General features: G+C 41.5%; 1 protein-coding gene across 1 annotated transcript; it reads left to right on the top strand.

Annotated features, from left to right (window-relative positions):
• Positions 1 to 106: 106 nt before the first annotated feature.
• On the top strand, positions 107 to 27955 carry FCRL2 (Fc receptor like 2; the record flags this gene model as incomplete). Its single annotated transcript, XM_081308849.1, has 11 exons — positions 107 to 137; positions 1047 to 1067; positions 7918 to 8175; positions 8437 to 8721; positions 9529 to 9816; positions 11021 to 11299; positions 11960 to 12076; positions 25685 to 25834; positions 26062 to 26130; positions 27753 to 27781; positions 27878 to 27955. The coding sequence occupies 11 exons, from the start codon at positions 107 to 109 to the stop codon at positions 27914 to 27916; spliced, it is 1566 nt and encodes a 521-aa protein (XP_081164975.1). The 3' UTR covers positions 27917 to 27955.

The following is a 27955-nucleotide window of genomic DNA, read 5'->3' as shown; positions in this document are numbered from 1 at the left end:
TGGCTTATTATACAAAACCTATTCTGAAAGGCACATTTCATCCTGTGTTCACAGGCCCCAGATGGTGGCTGAGAGATTGCTTCTCAAACAGCTGGATCAAGCTCTCATGCTGCTATGGACATTGCTGGTCTTCTCTGGTAAGTTCAATAATTTGAATTAGGACAGAGGTAGAAGCAGGAGGAGATTTCTAGCTTCCAAATAGGTCTGAGGCTTATGAGAGCCCAGAAAACAGTGGGATAATCGAGTCTCTGTTTCCAGCTTTGACTTCAGAAGCAGATGCAAATCCGGGGCTATAGAACATGAAATTGCATAACATTCTAACCCTTAACATTCAGGACAGGCTGCCTTGTCATTTTTTGATCATAAGTATGTGTTTTAATATCTTGGAGCTCATTGAGGAATATGATACATTCTTAAGTAAAATGTTCATGATCTCAGAGCTTAATACTCACACTAAATAAAATAAATAAATGGAATCAAAGGGCTCTAACATAGAAAATACGGTCTGAGGAAAGGTATTGATTTAGGCTGAGTTCAACTCTCATGTCTCTCCCCATCTATATATTTCCTGATGAACACTTCGTGAATGTGACTGCATTGGCATGTGGCAATGTGGTGCTTGAATAACTTGGATATGAGGGAGGGTCCTGGGGTGGGGGAAGAAGAATGAAATAAAGAAGAGAATCGCAAAACACTCAATGTCCATGGGACTTGTTTCTAGCAATACCTCTGGTCAAGGGATGAGTTTGCAACTTGACTTGTTTGTTTGTTGTTGTTTATTTGCTGCTGGGGATGAATGCAGGGTCCCATCCATGCTAGACAAGGGCCCCACCACTGAGCCATACCCACAGCTCACAGCTTGACTTGTGATCAAGGCTAATTGTGTGTCTGAGGAAGACTGGATTCCTGGTTGTGAGGGAGTAGGAGAATAGAGAAAGGGGGAAGATGGAAAGAAGATTTTTGAGCAACCTATGAGAGTGATCTTAATTTCTAAATTGCAAACACAAATGTTCTGTGCTAACCTCTGGCTTTTACTCCCATTACAGTGCCATTCAGCAAACGGGGAGGTGAGTACCCTCTTTTATTGTTCCCCACCTAGGGCACATTAGTAACTGGCCACCACAGGGTTGGGCAAAAGGACTGTGGAGACGTCCAGATGTTACTATTCCCCTGGGCTGACACACTCTGTGATGATGCAGTCTCTGCTCCCACACTGCCAACCCTCCCGGGTGATCACACCACACCCCTTAAGAATCCAGGTGCAGGGAGAGAGGTAACATCCCAAAGAGGATCTGCAGGCTGGCTGCAGAAGAGACTGCATCCAGAACTATCTACAGCTCCTCAGTATTGTCTGGCTGAGCGCCGAATGTGCTCACAGCTCTGAGGATGGTTAGAGAAAAGCTGAGGGCTCAACACTTCTAGGTGGGCAGACCCAGCCTGTGCCAACAGTCTTGTCTAGTGCTGGGTCAGGAGGCAGCAAATTTTTTCCATAAGAGTCCAGAGAGTGAATAGTTTAGGACTCTCTGGTCACTGGCCTCACTCCTGGACCCTATGCTCCCGACAGAAAAGCTGATAGGGATCATATGTAAGTGACAGGGGGCCATGCCTTAGTTCCAATGACACTTTATCTACCAAAATGGGACATCCGTGACTCACAGTCCATTGCCAACCCCTGCTCTAGACTCATTATTTAGTTTAGTTTTTTTTTTAAGCACATAGTGCTTTTCTAAAATTGTGTGGCTAATTCCATCTCGATCCTTTTGATTTAAAGCTGGTTTAATAAAGAGAGTAGGCAAGGAAAACATTTTATTCTATAACATACAGAATACTAAATCATTCCCTAAAGACCTAACAAGAGCATGCTACAGGGACACTGCTATATCGATGTTCATAGCAGCACAATTCACGATAGCAAGATTGTGGAACGAACCTAGAAGCCCTTCAATAGATGAATGGATTAAAAAATGTGGCATTTATACACAATGGAGTATTACTCTGCAATAAGAAATGACAAAATCATAGAATTTGGAGGGAAATGGATGGCATTAGAGCAGATTATGCTAAGTGAAGCTAGCCAATCCTTAAAAAACAAATGTCAAATGTCTTCTTTGATATAAGGGGAGTAACCAAGGACAGAGTAGAGACGAAGAGCTGGAGAAGAAGAATAACATTAAACAGGGATGATAGGCGGGAGGGAAAGTGAGAGTTAAGGGAAATTGCATGGAATTGGAAGGTGAGCCTCGGGGTTATACACAATTACATATAAGAGGAAAGGAGGAGTAGGAGAAAAATTATATAAGTGGAAGAAACGATTTATAGTAGAGGGGATGGAGAGAGAGAAGGGGAGGGGAGGGGAGGGGAGGGGTGAGGGGACAGTGGAGAATGGGATAGACAGCAGAATACATCAGTCACTAGAAAGGCAATTTGTAAATCAATGGAAATGTAACTGATGTGACACAGCAATCTGTATACGGGGTAAAAATGGGAGTTCATAACCCACTTGAATCAATCTGTGAAATATGGTATATTAAGAACTATGTAATGTTTTGAACAACCAACAATAAAATAATAAAAAAAATCTCATTCTTTAGGGCTGAATAATATTTCACTGTAGGTATACATGGATATGCATGTTTTTTCAACCTTTTGACTATTGGGAGTCATGCTGCTATGAATATTGTTGTACAAGTATCTGCTTAAGTTTCTACTTTCAGTTTTTTGGGCTGTATATCTAGAAATGAAATAGCTGACATGTATGGTGATTCTGCTTTATTATTTTAAGGAACAACTATACTGCTTTTCACAGTGGTTGTGCCATTTTACATTCTCCCCAGCAACACACAGAGTTAAATTTCTCTATGTCCTCACTATCATTTTCTGTTTCTTGCATAATAGGAATCCTAATGCACTGGTGTCTCCTTGTAGTTTTGATTGAATTTCTCTAACAGTATGTATTACAATATGCTGATGATGTTTTCATGTGCTTATTGGCCATTTTTGTATCTTTGGAGAAATGTGTGCTCTAGTCTTTTCCTGTTTTTTTTTTTTTCAACAGGTTAGTTGTTGTTAAATTGTAGGAGTTCTTTATATATTCTGCATATTAATTCCTTATTAAATATATGATTTGTAAAAAAAAAAAAAAAAAAAAAAAGAAAGAGAGAATTGTTCTCTTGCCTCTCCAGTGATAGGATCCAGTGGAAGGGGCTCTCTGGGCTCCTGGAAACTGTTCTGGGATAATCAGATCTCCAATTTCACCCTAAATGGAATAGGAGTGTCCAGGGACACCTTCAGAGTCCTGGCCGGGACTTCATCATCAAGTCTCGTCTCCTGCATTCATTTTGAGCCACATAAGGCCCCCGTGCCATGTCGGTCACTTTACTTCCCTTTCCACCTGTCTGGGCGGTCATGTGCAGAAGTCTCAGAGCTGAGCTGGTTTCTGACAACAGGTGGGAATCCTGCTATTACTCAGTCTCAGGGTGGCATGGAGCAGGCCGCCTGCAGTGACTCACCCTCAGCCACTCACAGAACAGGGCAACAGCCCTCAAATCATGGCTTGTTGAGAATGCATCCCTGCAAAGGGACAAAAATGCCAATCTGCATAGCAGCCAAAAATGACTCTCCACCCAGACCCTCAAGGTGGCCCCCCTCTGCCCATTTCCTCCTTTCGGCTCCCCACCCACCCATAACCTGCAGGCACCACCTGGGAACTTCCCCCTTGCATGCAAACCTCTGAGAAATATCATTTGCCTTTTGCTTTTGCTGCTGTTCTGGTGAAAATACTTTTTTCACAGGAATTCTTGTAAAAAACAAAAATCAAAAAGCCTCTAAATAGCTTGACCCTAGTTACACTTTTGTGGTCCCATTTGTTTGTTCTGCTTAAGGGTTTCTCTGTTCACAGCCTGAGCTCCCCCTCCCCCTTGCTGTTGTTAGCCCAATGTGATTCTCCCTTATAGTCCAGCAGGATTCCTGTGGGTGCTCCTACCCTCAGGATGACCGTGCTGGGTCTTTATCAATCCTGTTACCTGGCGATGGGAGAATCCATTCTTCTCTTGCAAAAGAAAGAGGCACTGATGAAGGGTTTATTTAGCAAAATGAAAGCGGGAGTGTCTGCCCCTAGAGAGAAGGCAAAGCCCACAACTTCTGGGTGTGGATGTTTATGGCCTGCTGAGGTTCCTCCCCGCTCTATGAATTATTCATTTGGGGGAAGTTCCAGCCATTACCCTCCTTAAGGTCAGTTTCACCCTGTTGGCAATCACCCCAGTGGCCTGCACCCGTTTTCTCCAGATTGACAGGGAGCTGTCTGACTGCAAGGAGGTGCTCCCTGGGCAATGTAGCGGCCAGTTGTGAGCTGCCCCGTGGCGCGCAGCCTGCATCTCCTTTCCCACACCTCCCCTGCTCCTATCCATCTAGTTGCTAGAGGGTTTGGAACCCCCTGAGGATGAACAGTCAGCATGAGGGCTTCCTCACACTGCCCTTCCAGAGCCTCTGATCCATCTCTCTCCACCAGAGCTACTGTGCCCAGAATGGATCACACGAGAGCCAAGGAGAGTCGGTCACACTTCTGCTGAGGCTTCCTAATGGCCAGGTGGTAGGCATCTGAGTAGTCCCAGCAACCCTGGGAGCAAGTGGACACAGACTCCAACACAACACAAAAGCTGGGCTCCAGCTCAATCCCACTCCCTACAATGCCACTCCTAAGAGGCTTGACTCAAGCCACCTTCACCCCTCAGGCTCCCCGTGTACACCCCATCTTACAGACTTGAAACCCACTATTTTGGTTGCTTTTGAAGTGCAGCCATGATATCCTCTTATTCTTCCTCGGTCATCATGGTCATCATTAGCTTCGGCAACAAATCCCTGCCCCTCAACTACCCTCATCGTTAACCGAGGGGTCCAGAGAGGCAAGCTCCATTCTAGGCTTATTTCACAGAATCCTTAAAACAGCCTGATGAGAGGCCAATATTCTTCATTGTTCAAACGGAGGCAGAGAAAGCTACAGTGCTCTGTCCAAGACCATTCAGCAGACCTGGATTCAAAGCATTGTGACCCAAAACTTAGCCACTGTGTCAGACATTTCTGACAACTAAAATCGTAGTCATTCGCACTCTCGCTGCCCCTTCATGTCCGTGCGTCCCAGCTGTATGCCCTCTCCCCAGCGGGCTCACCCTGCTGTGCCCACGTACTGGGCGAATGGCGTGTCTTTACATCCTCTGGTCCCTTCTACTCTTTACCCTGTGGCTAACTCTTGGGGCCTTCTGACCCATAAGGAGTTTGAGATAATGAATCAACTGACCCAAAGGCTCACTCTGCAGCAGGCCTCTACCTGTGAGGCTGCCCATTGTACCATTTGTCACCAGGGTCCTTAACCAATGACTCAGAATGTTTCCTCTTCCCAACAACTTTCTTTCCCTAGGAATTTTTATTTTTCCAGTTTCTGAAGGAAATGCATACTAGTGGTCTAAAAGAATGATGGATGTTTGAGGTGATGGATATGCTAATTACCCCCATTCAATCATTGCATAGCAGTAGTCCATAAATAAATCCAATTAAACCCACTTAAAAAAAAAGTTGGTCTTCTAATGCCCAACGGGTCATGATGATTTTCCTGGAGCATCCAGTAATAAAGCACAAGCTTTCTCAAAAATTATAATCCCCAATTCCACAAGCCTGTTGGCTGGGATTCTGCAGTGGTATTCTACGAGCCAACACCACTCCTTCCTTCTGCTACACACCCAGAGACAGGCAGTCACGATACAATCGAAGAGTGCTAAGGAAATTTTTCATTTGCGATGCCTTAGTGATTTACCTGAAGGCCAAACTTCTCACCTATAATCCTAAAATATAATGGAAGTGTCACTAACACAGAACATAGTCTGGTACCGCAAATAAGTGAACTGACAGGAGAGAAATTAGAGAGTCCGTGACCGGTCTAAGGAAAGGAGCCCTGGGACACACTTTTGAATTTTTTTTCCCCCTCTCTATGGTCAATCCTTAGGAACTGAACCTTGGATTAAAAGTTACCCCTACCTCTTCGTACACTGAATGACCAGGTGAGGGAAAGTTTCTGAAGACATTCCAATAGAAAGTTCTGAGAATCAGAGAGACTGGACCTCATTCTAGTAACTGGCCTACTTCCTAGGGCCACTCTGTGGTTCATTGGAGGAGATGAGAGGAACGGACAGGCTCAGAATTTATGAAACGATGCCGCCTCTCTAGGACTGGGTAAAGACATGGGGGATGGGACAGCGGAGTGCCCACAGAGAACGGTGACCCCCTGATGGCATCACCAATGTAGGGGGCTCGGGATAAGGAGCTTGGGCAAAACACTTCATCCGTGAATAAAGTCATGTGTATCCTGACATTTCCTGGAGGGACTGAGTGTTCTTGTCCCCACTGCCTCCACCAAAGGTACATGTTGAAACTCTAATCCTAATGGGATGGTTTTTGGAGTTAAGAACCTGTTTGTGGGAAGGGGTACCAGGGATTGAACTCAGAGGCACTCAATGACTGAGCCACATTTCCAGCTGTTTTTTTGTTTTTTATTTAGAGACAGGGTCTCACTGAGTTGCTTAGCACCTCGCCTTTCCCGAGGCTGGCTTTGAACTTGTGGACTTGTGAGCTGGTCTCAGCCTCCCAATCCACTGGGATTACAGGCATGGGCCACCACACCTGACTGGAGGTAAAAACTTTGAGATACAATTAAGCATGAGATTGGAGCCCTTGGAAATGGGATAAATTTATTTTTTTATTTTTTTAGATGTTTTAATTTGTTCTAATTAGTTATACATGGCAGTAGAATGCATTTTGATACATCACACATAAATGGAGTAGAATTTCGCATTCCTCTGGTTGTACATGATGTAGAATCACACCAGTCATGTAATCACATTTGTACATAGGGTGATAATGTCTGATTCATTCTACTCTCCTTCCTTACCCTCATACCACCTCCCCTCCCTTCACTCCCTTCTACCTAATCTTAAGTACCTCTATTTTTCCCTAGCCACCTCTCCGCATTGTGAATTAGCATCTGCGTATCAGAGAAAACATTCAGCCTTTGGGTTTGGGGGGTTGGCTTATTTTTCTTAGAATGGTATTCTCCAGTTCCATCCATTTACCTGCAAATGCCATAATTCCATTCTTCTTTAAGGCTGAGTAATAGTCCATTGTGTATATAAACCACATTTTCTTTATTCATTAAGTTGGTTCCTTTTAAGATGAATCTAGAAAGCCAGTGAGTTATTTTTGCCCTATGTGAGGATACAATGAGAAGTCAGCAAGTTACAGCCTGAAAGATGCACCTGACTTCAGACTTCCAACCTCCAGATGTGAGGGAAGTAAATTCTCATTGTTGAAAAGCCACTCGGTTTGTGGTGTTTAGTTACAACAGCCTGAACTAAGATTCTCCTGTTATGATTTGGATCTGGAATATCCGCCCAAAGCTTGTGTTTTGAAAGTATGATCCCCAATGCGACATGGTTCAAGGGTGGGGCTTTTAGGCAATGACTTGGGCTCTGACCTCATCAGTGGATTAATCCAGCAAGTGGATTAATCTTTTGATAGCTAACATGAACTGAGGGGCTTTCCTCTATGCCATATCACCATGATGTTCTACCTCACCTTGGGCCCGGGACAATGGAGTCCGTCAGCCATGTACTGAGACCTCTGTAATCTTGAGCCAAATAACTTTTCTGCCTCTAAAAGTTGTTCATACCAGGTATTTTGATCCCAGTGTTGACTAGCACACCCCCTAAGGAAAAATGGTATGCAACGCTTAGTAATTAAGGTCTGACTTTGCACCTTCCTCTTGTCTAAAGATGTAGAGGCTCTGCCTGACACTTCACCGCCCAAGAGCAAGGTGGGACCTCGGGGTTCCCTTCAGGAATGGTAAACAGAGTTTCCCTCCTTCCTTTGCAGATGGGCTGACCCTCCTGGCGCCCTCTTCTGTCTTTGAAGGAGACAATATTGTTCTGACGTGCTGGGAAGAAAACAACAGAAAAAAAGAGATAAGTTTCTATAAGGACGGGAAAAAGTTCTCTTCTTCCAATAAACTCTCAAGCTTCCCTATACAAAGTGCGCTTTTGAGTGACAGTGGCATTTATTTCTGTACCGCTGCTTCTAAGATCTTGCTGAGACGGGAAACATCTTCAGAAAAAGTGAAGATTGCAGTTCAAGGTAAAAACCTTCACTCTTATGTGCGATGGGCTGGGCAGGAGGCTGGGGACAGAGCAGAATGGGTATCTGGCAGGAGCAAGCTGCCCAAGTGAGGACCCAATGTGCACTGACGCGCTTGCTATTTGAGCACGCAGAGGAGACTCGGAGAGGAATGTGTCTGGTCTTGAATCATCTGTTTCCTGTGGCCACTTCTCACCCAGAACTTTTCAGCGGGAACCTGAATCTCACTGCTCTTGGGACTATTGTTTTCCTTCTCTCTAGAGCTGTTCCTTCGTCCTGTGCTGACAGCGAGCTCCTCTGAGCCCACGGAGGGAAGTCCAGTGACCCTGACCTGTCAGACTCAGCTCCCTCCAGAGAGGTCACATGCCCAGCTCCAGTTCTGCTTCTTCAGAGATGGTCAGGTTCTGGGGTCAGGCTGGAGCAGCTCCCCAGAGCTCCGGATTCCCGCCCTGGGGACAGAGGACTCAGGGTCCTACTGGTGCCAGGCAGAAACAGTGAGTCACAGGATCAGAAAACAGAGCCTTCAATCCCAGATTCACGTGCGGAGTAAGTATCAGCAAGGTTGAGCCCAGGGGGGAAAGAGATGAGCGCTGGAACTTGGATTCATAGTCTTTTTGCTTCTTTGTGTAGCGCCTGTCCTTGTGGAGAGCAGGAACCTCGATAGAGACATTCCAAGTTGCTCTTGACATCGGTCTTCTAAGAATCAGGAATAGACTAAGCTTCTTATCATTTTTCTCTTCTTTATTAGCAAAGAGCAGTGGTCTGGGCACTTTAAAGAGCAAGACACCTGCTGTTCATTGGCTTTTCCAATGCCCACATGCTGGGGTCACAAATCTGAAGGCTATGGGATACTACAAAGGCCTGTGGGGCTAAATGAAGCCTCAGAGAAAGCAGAGATCCAAGTGAACGGAAGTGGTCAGTGGAGAGGTTGTGATTTAAGCCTTGAAACCAAGAGTAATAGAAGAATTCTTATTGCAATTGTATTAGAGGAAAAAAAATGCCTTTTGCAAGGGGGCGGGGACTGATGATACCAGTGTCCCTCTTCATTTTGTGTAAAGGGCCACTGTCTGCAAAGTGACTCATCCAGAAAAAATTTCAAGTTTCCCATCTCATGAAATGGATAATTCATCACAAAATCTGTAATTAATGCTACCCATGATATTAGCCAAGAGCAATGTTCTTCAAGGATATTTCTCATGGAATCCCTATCTCTGTAGGGATGCTTATATCACGGAGTACAGATGCAATCCCCATGTTCCCACGCCTTGCATTGGAGAGCGGAATCAGCCTATCAACTGTTCTCAGAGTCTCCTGAAGTCAGGGTTTCTCACATGTCATTTTATGCCCATCTAGGAGTCCCTGTTTCCAAAGTGAGCTTGGAGACCCAGGCCCCTGGGGGACAAGTGATGGAAGGAGGGAAGCTGGTCCTGCTCTGCTCCGTGGCTGAGGGCACAGGAAACATCACATTCTCCTGGCACAGAGAGGCCACAGGAACCTGTCTAGGAAAGAAGACCCAGGGTTCCTTGTCAGCAGAGCTGGAGATCCCAGCTGTGAAGGAGAGCGATGGCGGAAAATATCTCTGTCGAGCTGACAATGGTCATGATGCTGTCCAGAGCCAGGTGCTGAACATTCTTGTGAGAAGTGAGTTGTGTTCTCATTCATCTCTGCTGGACGTGCTAAAGCTAAGTCCATGGTACCCAGGTAGCATGAGGAAATCCCAGGTGGTCTCAGGGATCAGTGTGGTGAAGACAATTTGAAGACGGATTAGCCAGGTAAACTAAGTGGACATCTTTCTTTGCATGGAAGGATGGGTCTAAAATAAGCAAGATGGATTAGCCAGGTAAACTAAGTGGACATCTTTCTTTGCATGGAAGGATGGGTCTAAAATAAGCAAATAAATAAATAAAATGAGAACAACAAATCACCGTATCTCTAGACAGTATCACAGAACCCACATTCTTCCAAATCTCTAGATACAATGGACCCTTGAACAATATGGGTTTGACCTGCACATTTCTGCTCATACACAAATCTGGGTTTTGTTTTGTTTTGTTTCTTTAGATTTACAGCAATTTGAGAAAAAAAAAATCCACAGACCAACCATAAACCATGTAGCTTAGAAATATTTCAAAAAAAAATTTAAGTTAGGCATGCCATGAAGGCCTAAAATATATGTAAATAATAATCTGTTTTATTATTTACTATCATAAAGTACAGACAAAATCTTATAAAAAGCTAAAGTTTGTCAAAACTTGCACAATGCAGGCTGGACACAGTACCATTTGCAGTGGAGAGAAATGTAAACAAATGTCAGGGTGCGGCATGATAGTAAACTTGCGTAAGATTAACTGTTGTGCCTACTCTAGTGCTGTAGTAACTTCAGAGTCACCTGCTGTTGCCATTGCGGTGAGATCAAGTATTGCAAGTGTGCACTCAAGCACCCTGTAATTAATGCCAGTCAGCTCATGAGCAGTTCAACTCTCCAGGAAATTGTGATTTCTCATGGTTCTGGACTATTTTTCCCTGTGTCAGATAATATAACATACAAAACGTGTGTTCATCGGTTGTCCGTTGGTAAGGTTTCCAGCCAACAGGAGACGACCCATGGATGAGTTTTAGGGGAGTCCAGAGTGATATGTGGATTTTGATGGCGCAGGGGTTGGCACACTAACCACCACCTTGTTCAAGGGCAACTGCACATTGTTGAGGAAAGTGTCTCTGTTTGGTGAGGTGAAATGTGAGAATGATAAACAAGGACTTCGAGGCCTCAGCTGCAGCCCTAGTGTGGGTGTGGGGTTCTGCTGCCGTTTCACAGATCCTCTGATAATCTTCTTGTGCCTCTCAGTTCCAGTGTCCCGCCCTGTCCTCACCCTCGGGGCTCCCAGGGCCCAGGCTGTGGTGGGGGACGTGGTGGAGCTTCACTGTGAGGCCCTGAGGGGCTCTCCCCCCATCCTGTACCAGTTTTACCTTGAGGACGTCACCCTGGGGAACAGCTCGGCGCCCTCTGGGGGAGGAGCATCCTTCAACCTCTCCCTGACTGCAGAACATTCTGGAAACTACTCCTGCGAGGCCAACAATGGCCAGGGTGCCCAGCGCAGCGAGGCCCTGTTACTCCTCATCTCAGGTGGGCTTGTGGCCCCTAGATACGTGTCATATTATGATCCATGACTGCCCCATCTGTCCTTATTGGTACAATATTGGGATTTCAGAAGACAGGAGGGTGATGTCTGTGGTGTGTGGAGAGGGGGAAAGGGGAGTCTCCGTGTCTAAAATCTGATTTTCTTCTCCCAACCACAAGAGTACAGTCTACACTTAAATCATCTTTTACCTGAATTTGTATCTACCTGTTTTTTTTTTTTTGTAAAAATTATTGTATTGGTTCTTTTTAGTTAGACATGACGGTAAAATCCATTTTGACATAATTATTCAAGCATGGGATCTATCTTATTCTAATTCAGATCTCAGTACCTCTCCTTCCCCTTCCCCTTACCCTCCCTCCCGGCTCCCTCCCCTCTATTGATCTTTCCGCCCTTTACCCATAGTTACCTTTTAAATTAATTTCTTGTGTACATACGTGATGGTGAGATTCATGTATGTATAGAGGAAACTTGTGTCTGAGTCATCCCTCCGTCTGTCTTTTCCCTGTTCTCTCCCCTTCCCCTCATTCCCCTCTGTCTAATCCACTGAACTTCCATTTGCCACCTACCATTCCTACCTAGCATTGTGGGGCTCCAGGGCCCAAGGTTTGACCTTCTGAAGCTGAAGCCCTGGTTTTTTCCCTCAGGACCTGATGGAAATAGAAAAAGCCATGTCACAGCCAAAGTTCTTGGGGGACTCTTTGGGGTCCTTGGCTCCACCGGTGTGGCTCTGCTGTGTTATTGCTGGTCCCACAAGGCACCAGGTGAGTGTCTATGATTTCTTTTTGTTTTCCCTTTCTTTCTATCACCTTTTCCATCAATAATATAGACTGGATTTACAGAAAGAGAAGAAAAAAAGACAAAGAAGAAGAGGAAAGGAAAACTTTCTAAAAGCCAACAATTTCTTCCCGTACTCCACAACTCTGCAAGTTCCCCTGCAGAGGGCAACACTGCCACCACACTACTGATTTTACAATATGCCACTATTTCCAATTGTGGTCATTTGAGATAGAAATGCGGACACATTTCTCCATGCTTGACTTTTAACTTAAAAGTCAAAGCATTGAATACAACTCCATAATTTTTAATAGACATAGTTTATACATAATAGAATAAGATATATGTAAGGTAGATTTAAAGCAACTAAAACAATTTGGTGTGATCATTTCTCTTTGATTGATCCATTTCTTACTAGTTACTCTGCTCTCAACAAGAGCAGTGACTTCTTTTTGAATTCTTGGATCCATTATTTGAGTTATGAGGAGACAATGTCGCCCATGGCCTGTGGTTGATGATGGCTTTGGTTTGGGATCCCAGCTGAGACTGTCAACTAGAGCACATGCAGATGACCTCTCTCTGTAGATTTCCTCAGAGCACAATGACTTCAAAGAAGTCATAGTTTTCTCATGTCAGCCTAGACTCCAGAGTGAGTGGGAATGATCTGCCACCATGTTATGGTGGGCTAGTGCCCCACAAATTTGACCCAGATGTAAGACAACAGGACACAGAGCCCACCTCTAAAGGGGGAAATAGCGAAGAATCTGCAGCCATGATTTTAAAATTTCTGCACACACCACCACATATCCCAACCCATGACTGGAATCCACTCTCCTAACCCCAAATGACTATAAAAAACATAAACCTTCGGCTGCCCTCAAAAACCTGCAAATGTTTTATGAAAAAAGTAATTCCAGGAGCCGGGTTTATCTCCCTGAGACTATCCTCCTCAAGTCTTATCTCAGTATTTCTTTATTATCTTATTGCTTTGTTTGTTTGTTTATTTATTTATTTATTTATTTTCATGATACTAGGAATTGAACCCAGGGGTGCTCTACCACTAAGCTACACCCCCCCCCACCCAGTTCTTCTAATTTTTATTTTTGTTTTAATTTTGAGACAGGATCTCACTAAATTGCTCAGGTTGGGCAATAGTGAGAGGTCATATGCATGTGCTCTAGTTGACAGTCTCAGCCTGTGTCCCAACCTATGGCCAGCATGCTTCTGCCTCAGCCTCCAGAGTAGCTGGGATTACAGGCATACACCCCTGCACCACACTGTTATTCATGCAGTCTGTCAGACACAGGATAAGCACACCAGAATCTCTATGCAAACTTTTAAGCTTGTGCAAAGGACTTCCTTAGACTTATCTATTAACACCAATTAAAAGGAATTTAGGCAATTCATCAGTTAATTTTTTTTTCCAAGTAGTAAATATTTCAGCCAGTATTTTCAAGTCCAGTGGAAGTTCTATTTTTCAACAGACAACCCAAGATTAAGGAATTATGATGCTACACCAACTTCTCTGTTACTCTCTACTGCTCTATTCTGCATATAATTTTCTCAGGCCCTAATGCCTTTCTAGACCTTCTTTCCTTATCACTGACTTGCTTTGGGGGAGATGAAATGGTCTTCCAGGACCTTCTACATGGGCAGAAGGTAACAAGTCCTGCTCTGTTTCCTCATCCACAAAATAAGAAAATAGAATCACCTAACTTAACTTCAACTGGTCCAGACTACAAAAGAGGGTATTTGTTCTTTTCCATGGTGACAGCATGGGGCGTCTGTATGAGTCTGCTTGGGCTGCTATAACAACAGCAAAAAGCATGGATTAGGTGGCTTAATTTTCTCCCAGATCTGGAGGCTGGTAAGTCCATGGTCAGGATGTAACAAAGCAGGTTTCACTAGGAGCCCTCTTCTCTTAGCTGATAGGCAGCTTGTAGGCAGCTGTCATTTGCTGTGTGCTAACATGACTGCTTAGAGGAATATGCTGGGAAAGACCCCACATTCTCTGGTGTCTCATATAAGGACATCCATCCTAATGCATAAAGGCCCCACCCTGTGGCTTCATTTAAACATAATCACTTAAATTTAATTAAGGACTGTCTATCTCCAAATGTGGCCATATTGGGCTTTAGGGTTCAATAGGTGAATTTTGGGAGAGCTCAAACATTCAGTCTGTAACAATGCCCAACACAGGGTTATGAGAACACCTTTCAAGCCTCCTATTGTCCCATTGACCAAAGTAAGTCACATGGATGTGCCCAAATACAAATGAAAAAATAGTCTCTACCTCTTTACTGGGGAATGACAAAGTCCCTTTGCAAATCATTGCATATAGAAAAATGGAAACTTAGAGATACTTTGTCTCAAATAGTAAGTAAAGAAGGGCTGGGGTGTGGCTCAGTTACAGTCTCTGGGTTCAATCCCCAGTATCACAAAGAAAAAAAGAAAAAAAAACTGATACCAAAATATACAGTGAAAAGTGATCATTTCTCTCACTCACTTTCCTGGGTCTCTCAGTTCCTTTTCTCAAAGGCTTCCACTATCAGCAATATCTTGTGTATTAGTAATACCTCATGTAACATACGATCTGCTATGTATAACTTAGCATATTCATGAATATTATTTGGGGATGTTGCATATTCAATACACACAGAATGACAATGACTCTTCATTTGTTTGTTTATTTACTTATTTTTGAGATGGGATCTTGCTAGGTTGCCAGGTTGGCCTTGAATTACTGGGTTCAAGTGATCCTCCTGCCTGAGCCTCCAGAGTAGTTGGGACTACAGGCAAGTGTTAACCACAGGCAGCTTCACAACATCTTGTTAATGACTGTGAAGTGTTTTACTTAAGGATTCATAATAATTATTTTAATGGCCTTTTAATGATGGCTATTTAGGTAACCTCAAGTCATTTTCCTTTATGCACAATGCTACATGTGTCAATAGATCCCTAAGAATAATTCTCTATAACATAAACTGACAATGGGCAGATTAAAAGAGAAAAGGTATGCAAGTTTATTATGTGCACCAGGGTTTCAGAAGAATGAAAAGTGAGTACACGAAAAACCAGTGAGATTTAAGAGCTTGTGTAGCCTCTTTATATGGGGGGAGGGAGAGAGGATACAGGCCATTTAGGGAGAGTTAAGTGGTTTTTAGGAAAGATGAATGGGTCCTGTTATATTCTGAGCGCATCTCCTGAAAGTTCATATGCTAGAACTTTTTATATGTTAACCCCCAAAGTCATAAATTAGTGATATTTAATAGTGAAATCAGAGAGATGGGGTTGTTGGGAGATAAATAGGGTTAAATGAACTCATGATTGTGGGGATTCCCATGACTGCATTAGTGACTTGGTAAAAAGAGGAAGCTAGAGACCCAAGCTAGCATGCATGCTTGCTCCGTCTTACCAAGTGATGACCCCTTTCATGTTACGATGGAGCAAGAAGACTCTTAACAGGTGCTGGCGCTAAGCTCCTGAACTTCCCACTTCCAGAACTATGAGCTAAATAAATAAACCTTTGTTTTTTTTTTTTTAATAAACCATCCCGTATTTTGCTAAAGCAACAGAAAACAGACTAAGACGGGCCCTTATAAGAATAGATGATAGATGATGTGTCATGCTGATTTCTAGTCTTGCTTTCTGCTGATGGGAGTTGATTTTTCCTGGTTTATGAAACTCCTGGGACTGATGACTGGGGTGTTCCCTTTGGAGAATCAGGGGAGTTTGGAGAAAGCCCCTCTCTGCATTCGCTGTTCACCAGGTGCTTTAGGATTGAAGCCGTTGGTATGCTAAAGAAGCACATTTTCTAGTGGCATTTCCCCAGATCCTTCAACACCTTCCTAACCTGATGTCTATAGTGAAGCATTATTCATAGTGGTTACGCCAAATCACACTCCCGCGAGCGTGCTTTACTCACTCATCATTCTCACAAATGCTTAGGAGTCATATTGACAGGAAGATAGGTTTACTCCAAAGACAGAGGAGAACTTTCTATCTCATAACTCTATTTGGGGGGTCTCAGGGGCTCAAAAACTTTTATAAGCAAAGTGGGACAAAAGACAGGGGATATGCATATGCAGATGTAGTTAAACAGAATTTGTCATTCGAAAACTCCCTGCTCTCTGTCCTTGGCATGAGGCAGTTTCTATTCTCAGCATGAGGAAATGCAGGTTATAGAAAAAAGTTATAGGAAGTTGCCCTTATTTTCAGAGGAAGTTTGTTTCATAAGGAGATGTAAGTCCTTATTTCATGATTGACTAGCCATTCAATGTAAGTTTTTGATTTTTGTCTCCTTGTTAATTGAGAAACATTACTGCCTTATAGTTTTGTTGTTGTGTTTTTGGTACTAAAGATTGAGCCTAGGACACTTTTTACCATTGAGCAACATCCCTGTGCCTTATAGCTTTTATTTGAATCTCTCTTTTTAGTGAGCTTTTTGCGCATGCCATTTTACCCCTTTGATTTTTTTTAATATTCTTTTTTTATTACAGTATATTGTTATTATTGTTTTAATCTCTTTTTTATTCCAGTTTTTATGAGTGCATTATGAATATACATAATAGTTGTGTTACCCTTGGGATACCCAGTTGAAGTTCAGGTTCTTGATGTCCTGAACAAAGAATTGAGCTGGACACACAGAAGTAACAGAGTACAGATTTATTTAAAGTGAAGATAGCACTCCAGTAGGTAGAATGGAGGGGGCCAAGTGTAAGAGAGAAGCTCAAGGCCCCGATGTCTGGAAATCAGGGTCTTATATCCTGGCACAGGGTGTCCTCTTCCCTGTACAGACCTGATTGAAGACCTTACCCCATTTCTCCCATTGATTGTCTTATGAGATCTGATCAGAAAATTTTCCAATTTTTCCCCATTGATTACTTTAGAAAACCTAATTAGAATACTGCCCACTTGACTTCCTTCCCTTGGTCATTTCAAAATTTGAACCTGTGGCAAGAGTTGTCATGGTGATGTCCTCAGTGGCAGGAGTTGTCATGGTAATGGGTTTTATGATAAACAGGATCAGGACTTCTCTCCTGTCTGGTCCTTCACCAACTTCTTTTTAATACTCTGCCTCCGCCATCTTGGTGTCCCTGAACCCAACAGTAGGGTTCATGTTGACATCATACATGCATGGAATATAATTTGTTCCACTTCAGTCCCCAGTACCTCCTTCCTCTGCCCCTTCTCCCTGCCCCTGGTTTCCTTTCCTCTACTCCCAGGCTTTTCTCTGCATCTATTTATGGTTTTTATGAATTTGTTCTTTATAGTAATATAGATGGAATTCACTGTGGCCCTTTTACATAAGCACCCTGCATAATTTGATCAATCTCATTTCACTGGGCTTCCCTTTACCACCCCTACGCTACCTACCCCCCCTTCAATCTTCCTTCTCCATTTCTTTGATTCCCTTCCATTTTCATGGTGTCCCCCCCCCGCCCCCGCCCACAACCTGCTTTTATTTTGCTCTAGCTTCCACACATGGGAAAACATTTGCCCTTTGACTTCTGAGTCTGTCTTACTGCACTTAACATGATGTTTTTGTCATTCTTCTTTATGGCTGACGAAAACTCCATTGTGTATATAGACCACATTTCTTTATCTATCCATCTGCTAACAGACATCTGGACTGGTTCCATAACTTGGCTATTGTGAATTTTGCTGCTATAAACATTGATGTACCTGCATCTCTATGGTATGCAGACTGTAATTCTTTGGATAAATACCAAGGAATGGGATAGCTGGGTCAGATGGTGTTCCATTCTTAGTTTCTGAGGAATCTCCACACTGCTTTCTAGAGTATGAAATAATTTGCAGTTCCACCAACACTGTATGAGTGTATTTCCCCCCCTACATCCTTGCCAGTATTTTTTTTTTTTTTTTAGTATTTTCTATGATTGTCATTCTGACTGCAGTGAGGTGAAATATCAATGTGACTTTGATTTACATTTCCCAGATTGCTGGGAACACTGAACAGATTATATTGAGGAGTATCCCTTCCCTTTCTATTTCATGGAATAATTTAAGGAAGATTAACATTATTTCTTCTTTCAATGTTTGGTGGGATTTGGCTGAGAATCCATCTGGTCTAGGGCTTTTCTCTGTTGGAAGTCTTTCAATTGCTGCTTCAATCTCATTGCTTGATATTGGTTTGTTTATATTTCTATATTCCATGGGTGAATTTGAGTAGATCATAGAAATTTGTCCATGTTTTTTAGATTTCCCTGTTTATTGAAGTATAAACTTTCAAAATAGTTTCTCATGATCCTCTGAATTTCAGATGTATCTCTGGTGATATCTCCCTTTTCATCTCCAACTTTGTTGATTTGGGTCTTCTCTCCCGTTTTTGATTTATTTGGCTAAGGGTGTATCAATCTTGCTTATCATATCAAAGAGCCAACTCTGTTGCTTTGATCCTTTGTATTGCATTTGTTCTCAATTTTATTAATTTTGTCTCTGATATTAACTATGTCCTGCCTTCTACTGATTTTTGAACTAGTTTGTTCTTCCTTTTTCAGGGCCTAGAGGTATAATATTAAATTATTTATTTGAGTTTTTTTTTTTAATGTAGGCCCTCGATTCTATAATCTTTCCTCTTAGAACTGCTGTCATACTATTCCAGAGGTTTTGGTATGTTGTTTCTCTGCTCTCATTTGTTTCTATGAATTTTTAAAATTTCTCCTTTGATTTTGTCTATGACTCACTCCTCCTTCAAAAGTATATTATTTAATCTCCAGGTGTTAAATGATTTGTTTTTATCTTTTTAATGATTTCTAGTTTCATACCATAATGATATAATAAAATGCAAGAAATTATCTCAATTTTTTTTTTTTTTTGTAACTGCTAAGACTTGCTTTTTGTCCTAAAATGTGGTCTATTTTAGGGAAGGTTTCAGGTTCAACTGAGAGAAAAGTGAATTCAGTTACTGATGGGTAGAATATTCTATAGATGTTTGTTAGATCCATTTTATTAATAGCATTGTTTGGTTCTGAAGAATCTTGGTTTACATCTGGATGACCTATCTATTGGTAAGAGAGATGTTTTGAAATCAGCCAGAAATATTAAATTATGGTCTATTAGATTCTTTACATTTAGTAGGTTTTTTTAAAATGTGAGTAGATGCATCAAGGCCATTTTGATTTATTTATGATGTTTTATCCAGACTTTATTCTCCTTTAATTAATTCTTCTAGTGAAGTTCAGCCATATGCTGGCTTTGATATTTACCTTTTATTTCTTCTGTATGAAATATTTCACTTGGTATACTTTGTAGTGCAGGCTTAGTGGTTACGACTGCTTTTAGTTTCTGTTTGTCTTGAAAATTTTTTACTTCTGCTTTGATTCTGAAGGGTAGTTTTTCTGGATATGGTAATCTTGATTGAAAATTGTTATCTTTTAATGCTTTATATATTTTATTCCAAACCCTCTTGCCTTTTAGGTTCTGGGTTGAAAAATCAGTACAAATTATAATCGGCTTAACTCTAAAGGTGACTTCTTCTTTTTCTCTTCTGGCTTTCAGAACTCTATCCTTGGTCTGCAGAGCAGGCATTTCAGTTATAATGTGTCTTAGAGAAAGTCCTTTTTGATCTTGTTTATTTGGAATTCTAATTTTCTGTTGCATTTGGTTTTCCACTCATTCCTGAGGTTTGAATTTTTTTTATTATTCATTGAAAAGATTGTGCGTTTTTATTTTAATTTTGTTCCTTCATGGATGCTAATGATTCTTAGATTTGGTCTCTCAATGTTATCACAGATTTCTTGAATATTCTGATCTCAACATTTTTTTCTCTATCATTGACTCCACTTTCAAAGTTACATATTTTGCCTTCAAGGTTTGAGAATCTGTCTTCAAAGTGGTCTAGTCTATTAGTGGTTTTTTTCAACTGAATTTTTAATTTTCAGGATTTGTGTTTGGTCCTTTTTCAGCATCTCTATTTCTTTGTTGAAATGTTGTTTCACTTTCTGTATGTTCTATCTTAGTTCCTTCCTTAGATCTTATTTAGTTCATTGAACATTTTAATTATCAACTTTCTAAATTCTTTTTCTGGTGTGTCCGTGGGATCAGTTATGTCGTGAGGTACTTGGGATAGCTTGCTCTCTTCATTTTTCATATTGTTAGTATTTATGCCCATCTCCTGGGATAATTCTTTCTTCTACTTTTATGTGAGGGATTTTTTAGCGAGTTGTTTTTTCTTTACTATGTTTCCTGGGTTGGCTAAATGTCAGTATTTTCACTCATTTTGAACTTGCTACTATGTTCTGTCTCTAATATCACATTGAGATGAGATACTGGTCCCCAGTAATTATAGCCTCTTCAGAGCGATGCCTTCTACTAATATATTTAAAAAAATACTTGGGCTGGGGATGTGGCTCAAGCGGTAGCGTAGCGCGCTCGCCTGGCATGCGTGCGGCCCGGGTTCGATCCTCAGCACCACATACCAACAAAGATGTTGTGTCCGCCGAGAACTAGAAAATAAATGTTGGAAAATTCTCTCTCTCTCTCTCTCTCTCTCTCTCTCTCTCTCTTTAAAAAAAAATAAAAATAAAAAAAATACTAATAATGTTCTTCTGCAACCCACTAAACTATTGTTCTTGGTTAGTTTTTTTTGGGGGGGTACTAGGGATTGAACTCAGGGACACTCAACCACTGAGCCCCAGCCCCAGCCCTATTTTATATTTTATTTAGAGACAGGGTCTCACTGAGTTGCTTAGCACCTTGCTTTTGCTGAGGCTGGCTTTGAACTCATGATCCTCCTGTCTCAGCCTCTGGAGCCACTGGGATTACAGGCGTGCACCACCGCGCCTGGTCTTGGTCAGGTTTTTGAAGTAGGTTTTTTTCTTTGTGTTTACCATTTGTTTATTCTCATCTCTGATCCAAAGGAGTCAAACTTGTTAGGGGAGTCTCTATGTAGTTTCACTGCAGGGTTTCACTTTCCCCCTTTGTAGGAATCTCAGACCTTATTCCAATGGTTCAAATTCCAAACAGCAGAGCAAATGGGCCGTGCCTCTCCCCTCTCCTTTTCCGTCTTGCCAAATCTTGAAAAAAATATTCATTTCCTGGCTTTTATGATGCCCATGGTTTTCCCTGAGGATCTTCCAGCCCAAGCAGAGTAGAGAGACTCGGGCTTCCTGAGCCCAAGAGCAGATTATGCTTAGTGAAGCTAGCCAAGCCCTAAAAAACAAATACCAAATGTCTTCTTTGATATAATGAGAGCAACTAAGAACAGAACAGGGAGGAAGAGCAGGAAGAAAAGACTAACATTAAACAGAGTCATGAGGTGGGAGGGAAAGGGAGAAAAAAAAGGGAAATCACATGGAAATGGAGGGAGCCCCTCATTGTTATACAAAATTACATATAAGAGGTTGTGAGGGGAATGGGATAACAAACATGGAGGGAAATGAATTACAGTAGATGGGGTAGAGAGAGAAGATGGGAGGGGAGGGGAAGGGAAGGGGGATAGTAGAGGTTAGGAAAGGTAGCAGAATACAACAGTCACTAATATGGCAGTATGTAAAAATGTGATGTGCAACCGATGTGATTCTGCAATCTGTATTTGGGGTAAAAATGGGAGTTCATAACCCACTTGATTCTAATGTATGAAATATGATATGTCAAGAGCTTTGTAATGTTGTGAACAACCAATAAAAAAATAAATAAATAAATAAATATCAATTGATACCATCCTGGAAAAAAAAAAAGATAAAACTTAAAAAAAAAAAAAAAAGAAGGGCAGCCTAGACATGGATCCAAGGAACCTGACTTATTTTATTCTTAGTATTTTGTGGTTTCTCCTAGTAAATATGTCAGCCTTTCCTTATGTAATAGTAAAAAGGTTTTGGAGTGCTTTTGACCGACTTTCACAGTGGTATTTTTGTTATACAAAAGAAATGGGTTTAGGTAGTCTAGTTTCTCAATCTCTCTTGTGTGCATTTGGGATTTTGTAACATGTTTTAGCATTCTCCATTTTTAGATGTTAAACAAAAGTCTCCTATTTTTTTGCAAAATTGTTTTGGATTCATATTTATTATCTGTCCAGAAATATTTTTAAGTATGTACTAGGGTCAGAATATAACCTACTTTTTTTTTCCAGATAGCTACATAGTTGTTTTTTTTTTTTTTAATTTATTTTTTATTTAGAGACAGGGTCTCACAAAATTGCTTATGGCCTCACATTTAGTGTAAATTGCTAAGACTGGCCTTGAACTCATAATCCTCCTGCCTCAGCCTCCTGAGTTGTTGGGATCATAGTCATGTGCCACCACACCTGCCTTTACGGATTTGTTCTTATAGCATTTATTTCATAAAACATTCCCTCAGTGAAGTGATACCTTTATAACATACCATGATATTATGATATAAGAAGTATGTATTTGGTCTTCGTCCTTGGTTTCTAACCATAGAGCTTCTTTTTTATTTTATTTAAAAAAAATTTTTGTGGTACTGAGAATTGAACCCAGGGCTTCATGTGTATTAGCCAAGCATTCCACTACTGAACTATACCTGCAGCCCTTCACAAGAGCTTCTGAAATACTAGGGTTTACCTGAATGATGGGAACATTTTTTTTTGTTTATTTACTCTTCTTTCTCTCTCTCTCTTTTCACTTTTTATTGATTCTTTTTAGTGATACATAACATTGGGATTCATTTTGACATAATTATAAAGGCACAGAATATAATTTGCTCTAATTTAGTCCCAAGTATTTCCCCTTTCCCATCCCTTCTCCCTCCTCCTGTTCCTGTCCTCCTACTCTAATGACCTTTCTGCTATTTGATTTTAGTTTTTTGTCTGTCTTTTGCTTTTTCTTTTAGTTAGTGTCTTGTGAATATGAGTGATGGTGAGATTCACTGTGGTATATATGCTCTTTGTCCTTGGTTCCTGGCACAGACTTCCTAAGAGCTCTGGAATTCCCTGAGGAATAATAATAAGATGGTCCTTGGCTGAATGGGAGATGGCTACTAGGAAGACCAATTGTGTAATCAGAAGGTCAGAACCTTCAGCCCCACCCTGGCCACTGGGGAAGGAAGAGGAGGTAGAAATGGAGTTAATCACCAATGGCTAATGAATGTAATCAATTATGCATCCATTTTCTTTGACCATCAACTTTAGAAAACTTCCAATTGTCAATTTTTTCTCTGCCTCTTTGAGATAAATCTTCTCCCTGCCTCTTGCCACTTGTACCACCTAGGAATGCCTATCTCAAGGATTTGAGAACCATCCATTTGAAATTTAAACCAGAAAGATATGGCCTCTATGGCAGTACTGTAAACTTCTTAGAATTACTTTAATTTGATCTAACCATTTTGCTTTATAATTCTAGAATTCTGCTTTTATCTTTTTTAGTTACTGCCTTCTGTTTTCTCTATCCTCATTATTTTGAAAAAAAATTGCATATTTAATACCCTGTGATTTATTTCCTTTTTTTTTTCTTTTAAGTATAGGCAGAACTGGGTGCAGATGGCATATACCTATAATCCCAGCAATTTAGGAGTCTGAAGCAGGAGGATTGTGAGTTTGCAGATGGCCTCAGCAACTTAGTCAGACCCTGTCTCAAAATAAAAAATCAGGATGGTTGGTGATACAACTCAGTGATAGAGTGCCCCTGGTTTTATCCTCAGTACCAAAAATAAAAGTTATAAACACATCTAGACTTTTCCTAGTTTTGTTATGAATTACCAGTTTTGTAACAATCAGAGAATATTTATAATATATCTACTTTGGGGAATATTTTTAAATCTCTTTTGTGAAACACAGATCATCAGTTTCTGTTCTGAATGCTTAGATAGCAGGCTGAAGTCCACTTTAAAAATAATGTCTTCAAGAAAGAGTTGCTAGAAACATACACTAATTTCGTAGATGATTTAAAATGTCAAGCCTGATGATTGAATAATAGTTTTGTTTGGTAAACAACTGTAGTAATTTTTTTTATTTCCTTAAATAATAGACAAACTAATTATGAAGTTTCTCTTTCTTTTAAGCCAGGGGAACTCCCCATCCGTGTGGCCATCTGTATGGAGCTATTAGTCTGAGGTCCAGAAAATAGCTCCTCTGAGCACATACCTGGTACATCTATACTCATAGGCCATGTTTCTTGTTTTGCATCTCTCTGCAAAGATGAATGGTGCAAGATATAGACTAATGGATCTTCTGAATGTCAATATCAAGCTTAACCCCAAGACCACTGCTGTAGGCTGAGTGTTGCAAATATCAAAACATTTAAAAATTAAGAATGGCTATGTAGAATCTAAGATGGAAGAATAGCAAAGTAAAACTAGATCCATTGACAATTAAAATATATCTTAGAATAATTAAAAATAGTATTGTACAGGTGTGTGCATGGACAAAGAGACAATAGAACACCATAGAAAATTCATCCAGTGATGGATTCATGCAGGAAGCTCCATAGGAAATGGCATTTCAAGTCTGGGTAGGGGGTGGGGGTGGCAGATGAATTATTCAAATAATAACTAATAGTGTTGGAATAAGGAAGTAATCATTTGGATGAAATACAGTTGGTTCATTCTTCTATATCTTATGTCTTACTAGCTAATTATACACAGATAAGTATGTCAAAGCTTTAAGAGAAAAAGCTTCTCTTCTGAAATGAATGTTCTTTTTTCTGGTTTTCAGGAGAAAGTTCTGCCATTAGTGCACCCAGGTGAGAACTTCCCAGTCAAAATTGCAACTCTGGAGTGCTCCCTGGATCACAATTTGGAATACCTATGAGTTCTCTGTTTGTAATAGAGACTGAGGCTATTGGATCATGTGGTGTCTTCCTTTTAATACTCTTGTCTCTTAATACTTCATTATGTTTATGCTATCAGAGCTCTGTCTTAGGGTGATCCACATGACTCCAGGTGTTAAGTTATTTAGGATTAAATATACTTTAATTAATGTACTAACTTAGATATTAATGATTATCGAGTACCTATATGTATGAGTAAGTTATCATTAGATATTTAGAGGGGTAAAAATATCATTATTAACTATGATTATGATTATTATCATTTTGCAGTACTGGGGATTGAATCCAGAGCCTTGAGCAACAGACAAACTAATTATAAAGTTTCTATTCCCTTGAAGCCAGAGGATCTCCTATATCCATCCATGTGCCATCTACATGGAGTTATTAGTCAGAAGTCCAGGAAATAGCTCCTCTGATACATGCCTGGTAGGCAGGTGCTCTACCACTGAGCTACATCCCCAGCCCCTAGAGGGGTGAAAATATGCATAGACTAGAGGCCTATTTCCTCAAGAGAGAGAATATCTTATAGGAGATGTAAGATATGCACAGAGAACAAGAGAGACAGAGATAAAGTAATGAGAAAGATGCTGGTTAAGTTCTGTGAGAGTTTATAAGAGTTTATTGGTAGCTTGGTCAATTTCCTGACCTGTGGTCACTCAACCTTTGTCCTCTGAACCTGTGAAGCTAGGTCCTCTGATAGGACCTAAAAAGATAGAGATGGGGAGAAAAGAAAACAAATATGAGGAAGAGAAAGTCGTAGCCAAGTCAGAGCCAACAGTCTGTGTAATGGGCCATTCGGTCACCTGACGGGGGTGTCCTGCACCTGGCTTCTACTCACGCTGTCCCCAGCCTCTTCCCTCTCTATTCTCTCTCTCCCCAGGGACTACCACGTAGATAGTTCACTTTCTCACAGAGATGCTTCCAGCCCGAATCCTCGAGGGTTCACCCACCCTGGCCCACTCCTGGACACGGAGGATCTGCAGCCGGAGTATGTCAATGGTGAGTCCCCACCGGGAGGGGATCTAGGGCTGGGACAGGGAGGGAAGCAGAAGAGACAACCAGGCGATCTTGCCTCTCCAACCTCAGGAGGCCCAGTCACTCCAAGAAACCAATGAGTCCTTCAGAGCCACGTTGAGGGTGTGGTCATGGAGCAGGAGGCTGGGAAGGTGTGGCTGATGCTTGAACTTAACTGTGAACATCAGGGAATGCTTGTCTTCTTCCTGCAGTGAGTCCCGGGGGAGATGAGGATGTGGTTTATTCCCAGATCTATAGCAGCCAGCAACCAGAAGGCTCAGGTAAGAAACTTCAGAGTGATTCCTGTCAGGTGGATGTTCCTTGGAAATGTGCATTTTGTGCACAACAGGCTGCAAGATATCACTTACCCTTGGAATGAATCAGGAAGGATCAGGAGGTACCTGGAGGCAGGCTCTTGTGAATAAACTGAACTAAAGAAAAAAAAAAGCAGAAGATCCAATAATTCTTCATTTGAATAGGACTAGACAGTTAAGGAGTATCCAGAATATAAGAAAGAGAGAAGAAAAACAGAGAAGAGTTAGAATTTCTAAAGCTATCATATCCAAAGTCCAGTCTCGGTTGGAATGGGTCATTGCGAAGCCTCTTTTTTTTTTTTTTTTTTTTCAGTTTTCTGTTTTAATCGGTGTATTATAATCACACATAATAGTGGGATTGAAAATGCCATATGCGTACATGCACATAACATAATTTGGTTAATCTCATGCCTCATTATTTTCCCTTCCCCTCCCCTTCTATCCCCCCCCCCAATCTGTGTAATCTGCTCTATTCATCTCCTATTTTTAATATTATCACCATTATTATTTACCATTATTTAAGTGATGCATCTTAATCACACACAAAGGTGGGATTTCTTGTGGTCTATTCATGTGTAGACACAACATGATTTGGGTAGATTTTGTCCACAGTACCTCCCAGGTTTGTAAATGGATGGAGATGGAGAACATCATGCAAAGTGAAATAAGCTACGCCTCTCTTTAAGTGCCTGAAGACTTGGGATGACTCCACGAATCACCTGATCTAGACAACTGTCACTTTGACACATAGCTTTGCAGGAACCAAGAGGACAGTTCTGTGGCAGTGCAGAGTGAGAACTTCCAGCTGTGGCCCTGAACCTGCCCTTTCTTCTGTGCTCTTAGCTTCTGACAGAGCCAGTGGCTGTTGGTAGCTTGGTCAATTTCCTGACCTGTGGTCACTCAACCTTTGTCCTCTGAACCTGTGAAGCTAGGTCCTCTGTTAGTGTGGATTAAAGTAGTGCCACTGTTGTTTCCTTCTGGGACCAGTCTAGCAGAATAGACAAACTACAGTAGGGTCCACCGGGTGTTCATCTTCCAAGCTCTTGAGGTGTCGATCCGCAGTTAAGAAGGAGGAGATTCAGTCCTACTATACACTTTGAAAGAAGGGGGAAAGAAGCAGACAGCAGTGAGCAGACCCTGCAGCCAGACTCCAACTGCTGGGTGACTGGGACCTGTCCTCTTTGAATGTGCATTAAGTATCCTTCTCTATGGTAAGGTGAACCATCCGTGGTGGATTATCTAAAAAAAAACATAGAGGAATGACAGAAAAATGAGCCCTGGAAGGATATTGTAATGGTCAGAGAAGCCAAAAAAATAAAAAATAAAATAAATCATGAGGATAATAGCTCACAGGAAGTTGCATCAGAGAGAGGAAGAGCTTTGTTAGTAACTGTTGGTGGGGGACAGGGGGCATGCAGTCTTCTAGGAGCTCAGAGTGAGCAAATTTAATGGATGGATTTTACGGAACAGGAAGGGTTGGACTTCTATCCATGAAACTTAGCAGTTCTCTGCCCTGCCGCACACAGTCTGGGCGTAGGATATAAGCAGAGACCCAAGTATTCAGTACCATTTGTTTTTTGCCTCCACAGCAAACATCAGGACGTCTCTGGAGAACAAGGTGAGCTAGAGCCTGTGACAGTCCCTGCGTCTCGACTTTCTTCACCTTATTCCTTCTCTTATGCTGGTATGTCCCACTGTTTTGTGTCTCTCCCAGGATTTCCGAGTCATCTACTCTTCTGTGAAGAAGTCATAAAACTTGGCAGAATCAAGAGCAGATGGCTGCAAAGATAGC

The sequence above is a fragment of the Spermophilus citellus genome (assembly GCF_964194105.1).
Source record: "Spermophilus citellus genome assembly, chromosome: 9".
Lineage (NCBI taxonomy): Eukaryota > Metazoa > Chordata > Mammalia > Rodentia > Sciuridae > Spermophilus > Spermophilus citellus.
Note: the sequence above shows the minus strand (reverse complement) of the source record. Positions and strands in the feature narration are given on the sequence as shown.